The 6,831-nt window shown below is 44.7% G+C and overlaps 1 protein-coding gene across 1 annotated transcript; it reads right to left on the reverse strand.

Annotated features, from left to right (window-relative positions):
* Positions 1-1,267: 1,267 nt before the first annotated feature.
* her13 (hairy-related 13) lies at positions 1,268-6,015 on the reverse strand. Its single transcript, XM_024258193.2, has 4 exons — positions 5,630-6,015; positions 5,464-5,550; positions 5,290-5,371; positions 1,268-3,077 (listed from the first exon to the last, which is right to left on the reverse strand). Exons 1-4 carry the CDS (start codon positions 5,711-5,713, stop codon positions 2,629-2,631), a joined length of 702 nt encoding a protein of 233 aa, XP_024113961.1. The 5' UTR covers positions 5,714-6,015; the 3' UTR covers positions 1,268-2,628.
* Positions 6,016-6,831: the final 816 nt, after the last annotated feature.

Below are 6,831 nucleotides of genomic sequence, written 5' to 3' on the forward strand. Positions count from 1 at the left end.
TGAAGTGCTAATCACTCAACGCAGAAGCATTTTAACAACAGAGCTCCAGTGTCCATGTTCTCTAATTTACTATCATTTTTACCTGCTAACACGATCAACATCATTCCAGTAGATTCTGAAGGTGAAAAGCGGCTTCTCCTTCAGAATCTACTGGAATGACATTGATCGTGTTAACGGTTGAAAAGTTACAGTACGTTAAAGATCTTGTGCTTAAGCGAAATTTAAAAAGCAAAATATATTAAAAAAAAACATTGCATCAAAACACAGTTGGGTGTCGGGGGGCTAAAATCCAAAACACACCTTTCTTGAACACTCTAAAACTACATTTTTAAAAATTGAAAAACTGTAACATTTTTAACATAATTATGAACTAGATATGTAGCATTACCTGTGATAATACTAGTGTGAATGCTGTAAGCTGAATTTGGTCACTGAAGATGATAGTGCTGATAGCTGAAGATGCTGAAATTGAGCATAGCTGAAAACACTGAAGCTGATAGTTGGCAAAAAATATCAGCTAAATGCCAAATTGGCATAATATATATATATATATATATATATATATATATAAATAAAAACTAGATTAGCCTAAACAGCTAGCATGAACTGACAAAATATCTTAAACTTCCAAATATCCTAAAAAACAGAAAAAGCCAAAAATGAGCTAGTAGCTACTAATGTGTAAATATTGGCCAGACTCCAAAACGGCTATTTTTTGTTTTATTTACATCACCACTTCATGAGTTAATCTCAGTCATCTTTCTCTCTCTGAATATCTCTACAAAGAAAATAAACAAATCAAAACAAAGTAACAGACTGTGGCAAAGTATTGGCACATAAACTGAACCTATCGGCTCCTCGAGAGGCTTCAACAGGAAATCACCTCTGTACATAGTAAATGCCAAAATAGCTCAAAAAGCTAGCAGAATGTCAATTTTTAAAACTTAAAAACTTTTGAAAAGCTTTTTTTTAACTGGGGCCTGGAGACCCTTGACTTTGACTCGTGTCCAAACCCACTTTTTCTAACCCCTCAGCCTGCTAACTAAAAGTTTCCAGCTCACCATCTTGTATGAAACCAGGTTCTCTAGGACAGCGAACCGGTTGAACTTTGTTGGGATTTCACTGGCTTTGATGCTTTGATCGCCTGTCAACTTTCACACCTCCGTTTCCTATTTGCTCAGACAAATCTCCTTTTATTCACTCAGTGGTGAAACGTGTTTCACTAAATATATTACATGCATTGGAAAAATCCGTTTCAAGTTTCCTTTTTATTTATTTATTTTTTTATGATGAAACCTTTGGGGTCATTGAGTGCGAGTGACATTGGAGAAGAAAAGAAAGAGGTGGACGGCTGGTCCGGCCAGGATGTAACAGGAGTCTGTGAAGAGCTGAGCTGCAGGTGAGAAGGAGGACACTTGAGGGGAGAGACATACTTCAGCTTTTGCTACACAGGAACTTCCCTTACAATGTCTGAACGAATGTAGGGCTGCACCTCCAAACATAACAACAAATAAAACACTCAGCTGGTCGCTTATAGGCAAAAAGGGCCTTTCTTGGCCACTTATCAAACTTGTTTTAATCTGAGAGAATACCTTTTAGATGCTTTCTAAACACAAACAGTTCACTGTCTTTAACCCTTTAACTGCCTGCTCAACCAAACGCTCGGAAACATTTAGAAGGCATATATTTAAAAATATTGACTGTGTGTTTTATTCCCCAAGGTACAGAGCCCCTCCCTAAACAGAAATTGAAGAACAAAATTAATTGAAGGTTTTGGTTTTTTTTCCAAATATTGAAATAAAAAAATCTGGTTAGTAACAAATGCACACCAGGTCGTAACTGCTGTAAATTAGAAACCAGAACATTTTTTTATGAATTCCATTTTAAAAAAAACAGTTACTATCTGGTGGGTGCCGGTTATAAATTGTGGTTCTGTAGTAATTTAATTTTTAGAAAAGCAAGTTCTAGTTAGTAACCAGAACTTTTTTTTTAACAGAGCCTCTAAGTATTTTTAGAAAAAAAAGTTTTTTATTTCTTTTACTTTGATGTCCCTTTAGGGACTCCGTACCAAGGAAATAAGCAGCAGAAGAAAATCTATTTTTCTGTTTATTTTCTATTTTCTTTTCGGGTAATCAAAGGGTTAATGTGTTTTATGAGGAGACAAAAGCCATCCAGATGCATATTTTATTTGACCAGCTTCAAAATGATCACTTCTATAAGCATTACAATGTAGAGTTTCTAGTTTATCAATAAACTACCAAATACCATTAAAATATTTATATTAAAAGAAGTATTGCAAAGACAAATTCTGCTTCTAAAAAAGAGCTTTTCTGTCCTCTGGCTCCACACAAACACCATCTATTGTTGAGTTTCCAGGCTTGAAAGGGAAGGCTTGTTTCCAGCAGGTGTGAAGGGAAGTGTCAGGATGGGGGGGTCCCTGACTGGAGGGGCCCCAACAGGGAGATAAAAGAAAGCTGCTCCTTATAAGAAATCCACAACACTTCCATGAGTTTTCTGATGTCAACTTGAATTGTTTATCTCCACGAGCAGAGACCAGAAGCTTCTGCGTTTGTTGAAGTCACACACAGAAACTCAATATTCCAGCTGCTCTGAATCCACCACTCTGTGCTACCAAGGTCTCCACATGAAGTGAGGGAAGGCCATGGCGGGCGTGCTCAGAGCCCCGGCGACCTCCGTCGAGCTGTGGTGGTGCTCGCTGTCCACCTCGTCCAGGTCAGAGCACGAGTCCTCGCTGGACGGGGCGGACGTGGCCGGGGAGAGCGCCGAGACCTCGCAGCTGGAGAGGCTGCTTCCCCCCGGAGAGGCCAGCGTGGCGGACAGCGCCTCCCCGCCGCCGGTCCAAGTGCTGCTGTTGCTGTCTGTGATCAGGTCCATCAGCACGTCCTGCAGGTGGTCCTCGTTCAGCGGCATGCACTCCAGCAGGTGGTTGAGGAGCTCGGCTGCCACCGCCGCGTCTATTCCCGGACAGCTGGACACGAACATGTGGACCTCGTGCATGCACTGGATGTAGCCGGCCGCAAACCTCTCGCTGGCCTCACGGTTCAGGGAGTCTTTCTCTACGATGAGCCGACAATACAGGACACAAGTGAGCACAAGGAACCAAAAATCTGCTTCAAAATCCGCTGGGAGGTTTTGGATTTTAAAAGCTCTCCTCCTGACAATGGTGTTTTGAGCTTTTTTAAAATGTGTTCTTATGGAATTTCTGAGTATTTCTTTGTTGCCGTTTGAATTTTTTTTATTTTCTACATATAAAATACTCTGGACAGACACATGCTCCATTCTGATGCATCCACTTGCAGACAAATGGATCCATGAACATCTGAGCTGGAATTCGGCTCCGATGTTGCTCCCCATTTTGGTTGATGTTAAGTTGTAAGATAGCAGGAAACATTAAAACACATAGGTGATGGGAAATGGGGGAGGGCTTACTTACAGTTGCGCCCTCTAATGAGCTCCTGCCGCTCTGCAGAAACTATCCCAGCCAGTAAGGCCAAGTGGGCCCCGTAATGCCATGTGGTTTAAAAGCGGTCTGAAAATGTGGGCCCCATTGGCGTGAGTGGGGATTCAGTGGGTAGGCTTGCTAGCAGTCGCCTGGTGAACAGCATAGCATGCTATTGAGCTCCGCTGTAGCATGCTAGCGAGCTCATCTTTGGCAACCTAGCAAGTAATGCTGTAACAAACTCCTCTGTATCAAGCTAGTAAGATTCCCTGTAGCAAGCTAGCGAGTGCAGTTGCATTGAGCTATCAACCTACCCTGTAGCGAGCTACCAAACTCCGCTTTAGCATGCTAGCGAGCTCCTCTGTAGCAAGCTAGCAAGCTCTGGTGTAACAAGATAGGGAGCTCCACCATCCACTAGACTAGCATAGAGAGCCTACCCACTTAGTGCCCACTTAAGCCAAAGTGGACAAACACTAGAGCTGGGTTAAAAAATAGATTAATCAATCTGAATCAATTCATGAAAGATATACTGTAAATCGATTTAGCACATAAAAGCTAAAGTCTGCTAGCTTGATGCTACCGTTTAATGGACTTTCCCATAGGACCGCGAAAGCTAACGCTCGGTTGACCTAAACATACATTTCTGACTAAATGAACATCTTTATAAACTCACACACATGATTTCCAAACTCTTTTAAGAATATATATTTAAAGTAATTTGTGATCTAAAAAAAAAGCAAACTTTCTCCCCTCATACTTTCTTCTTCTTCTGTAATAAGGTGTAATGATATAGCACAATCACCACCTAGTGGTCAAACTGAAACGTCCTCCAGGAGAAGCAGAACAATGTTTCCAATGTTAATGATCTGAACATTTTAGTTAGAACTTCTCCTTTAGAGAATCCATGTAACACTGGATGATATTAACAATCTCATTATTTCACTGATACATTTACAGTATGTGAACTGGATCAGATTAACATCCAAATCATAGAGTGGCTTATTAATGTATTTCTAAACAAATGTGTTTACATGTGTGAACTCAAATTGAATTAAAGAATTGAAAACATCAAGAAAAAAATATCAGAATCGATTCGATTTGTTTCTAGAAATGATTATCGATACCCAGCCCTAGCAAACACAGGTGGGAGCCACCACAGAAACTGTGGACAAGCCCAACTGGGCCCCTCATTTCCTACCCACTTTTAAAAATATGGCTCATCTGGTTTTGCTGGCTGTTTGTGAAAATGACTCAGGTTTTTAGATTTTGTCTAAAAACTGCATCATCATAATTAAAAGACCACTGGGAACAGGTAATAGGGTAATCAGAGTTGGACTTCAAGGACCATTTCTCTCCACTGTCTCCAACAAGAACTTTCTGGTTAACACCAAGAAAAATAGAATTAGTCAACCGCGTGACGGCTGTTCCTCAGAGTATTGGTCAAAGAGAACTTCAGAACTGCAGGAGAACGTTGGATTCTGAAGCTGCTTTTGAGCAGATGATGCAGTCAGACTGCATCATGGAGACAGTCAACAGATCTAGAAGGCTGACTAAAAGTATGTGAGCCTCAAAGCTGATGGAACCACAACAGGTGCTGAGAATCTGCAACCATCATTGTGCATGTTTTTCATGTTATTTCAGAGCAGAGGTTTAAAAATCGAAGGGTTTTTGATCTGTCGATCAGCTGCTTCAACAATAGAAGGGGTGCAGATGAGGGCAATAATTCTAGCAAAAATCTGACTCTTCCTGATCTCAAGAATAACAAGGATTCAATGGAAGAGTCCAAAGGCAAAACCAGAACACTTGACAGGGATGAGAGTCAGGCTGACCTTGGCTGCGGCTCTTCAGGACGTCCTCCACCTTCTTCACCGTCATCTCCAGAACCTCTGCGTTCTCCATCTTCGAGTTAAACTGCAAAACAAGCCAAGAGCTCCATCAGAAGCAGCTCTGCTCCTCAGACCTCACAGGGCGCCGGATGTGCGCGCGCGCTCATCCGCACTCACGTCTGCGTCTGCCAGCAGAGTCCGCAGCTCCTGCAGACTCTCGTTGATGCGCGCTCGCCTCTTCTTCTCCACCAGAGGTTTCCTGATCTGCGGGAGAACAGAACCAAAGATCCAGCTGCTTCTGCTGCGCAGCCTGACAGATGCGGGCATCCCCCGCAGCGCCTACCTTCCTGTCTGCTCTCTGGACCCCGCAGGTCTCGTCATCCTCCGCGCACACGTCGCTGCTGCCGGGCCGAACCGACGGGGCCATGGTGGGGCGTTCACCCACGGAGTGGTCTGCAGCCCGAGCGGCGCGCGGGGTTTGGAACCATGAACGAGGCGAGGCCTATAGAGTCGTGCTGCCGGCGCTGAGTGGCTGTTGGTATTTATAGGGCCTTATTAACATGTGAATGGAGGCCGAGCTGCTCGCGCTGGGGGGACAACAGGGCGCACATGGACGCGGCCAATGAGCGCGCGGCGCTTTTGTGCGTGCAGTCTGCCCCGCTGTGCGCCCCGAGGAGCTGCACGGGCTTTAATCAGGCATTGTGTTGGGTTAGTTACCCCCCCCCCACATCCCACCCCCCCAGTCTCCTCCTTCTGTTCACTCAGATTCAGCTGCGCCAAATGAATTATGCGGACAAAGAGCGGTTCATTCCATCCTCAGTTCTGACAGAATAAACTGTCATGTTGACTCTATCTTCGGGTGGAAGGAAAAGCACACAAACATTTACAGATGGAAATGTCCCATTCCCTTTGAGCGCACGTGACTTGATCTGTTGTCTCTCCTCCTTTGTGCGCCTCTGCTCTGCGGACGTAACGCGATGCCTTCAGTTGGCAGCTGCTGCCGCCCGCGGCCCCTCGGCCTGAACGCCGCCAGCCGGTGGAAACAAGGGCCCTGCTGCAGACAGCGACAGGTGTTGGCCTCGTCTGGTGACTTCTGTTCGGTGCGCTCTCACGCTGCGGGACGGATGACTTGGCGCAATGAAGAAAACCAACAAAAACAGTTTTGCGCGTGGAGTATTTTTGCTGTTGCGCATTTGTTTTGGAGGCTGTGCCTCGCTTATTATACACGTTCTGTACACATTATTATCATGCTAATCATCTCTACAAAGGAGCAGAGCCTCCTGCGCCCAGAGGGGGGGGGGGGGGGGCACAGGCAGCTGCCCCCCCCCCCACACACACACACAGTACAGTACATCCATACAGGTGGGTTTCCTTTTCTTTGGACTTTTACGCACAGCGTCTCCATGCTTCCAGCGGACTCCAGAGCAGTGAAGGAAGCGCTGCAGACGCTTTGAAGTCCCCCCCCCCACACACACACACATATAACTGCTCCGAGTTTTAATGGTGTGGACTGCAAAGAGAGAGAGGGAGAGCAGCTGTCTGGTG

This window comes from Oryzias melastigma, linkage group LG13, assembly GCF_002922805.2.
Source record: "Oryzias melastigma strain HK-1 linkage group LG13, ASM292280v2, whole genome shotgun sequence".
Classification (NCBI taxonomy): domain Eukaryota; kingdom Metazoa; phylum Chordata; class Actinopteri; order Beloniformes; family Adrianichthyidae; genus Oryzias; species Oryzias melastigma.

Bases quoted from the DNA above. Each gene is read 5' to 3' on its own strand.
- her13 (XM_024258193.2), bottom strand. From the start codon at position 5,713: ATGGCCCCGTCGGTTCGGCCCGGCAGCAGCGACGTGTGCGCGGAGGAT. The intron at 5,551-5,629 runs GTAGGCGCTGCG...GTTCTCCCGCAG, and splicing joins TCCAGAGAGCAGACAGGAAG to ATCAGGAAACCTCTGGTGGA. The intron at 5,372-5,463 runs GTGAGTGCGGAT...CTTGTTTTGCAG, and splicing joins CTCTGCTGGCAGACGCAGAC to TTTAACTCGAAGATGGAGAA.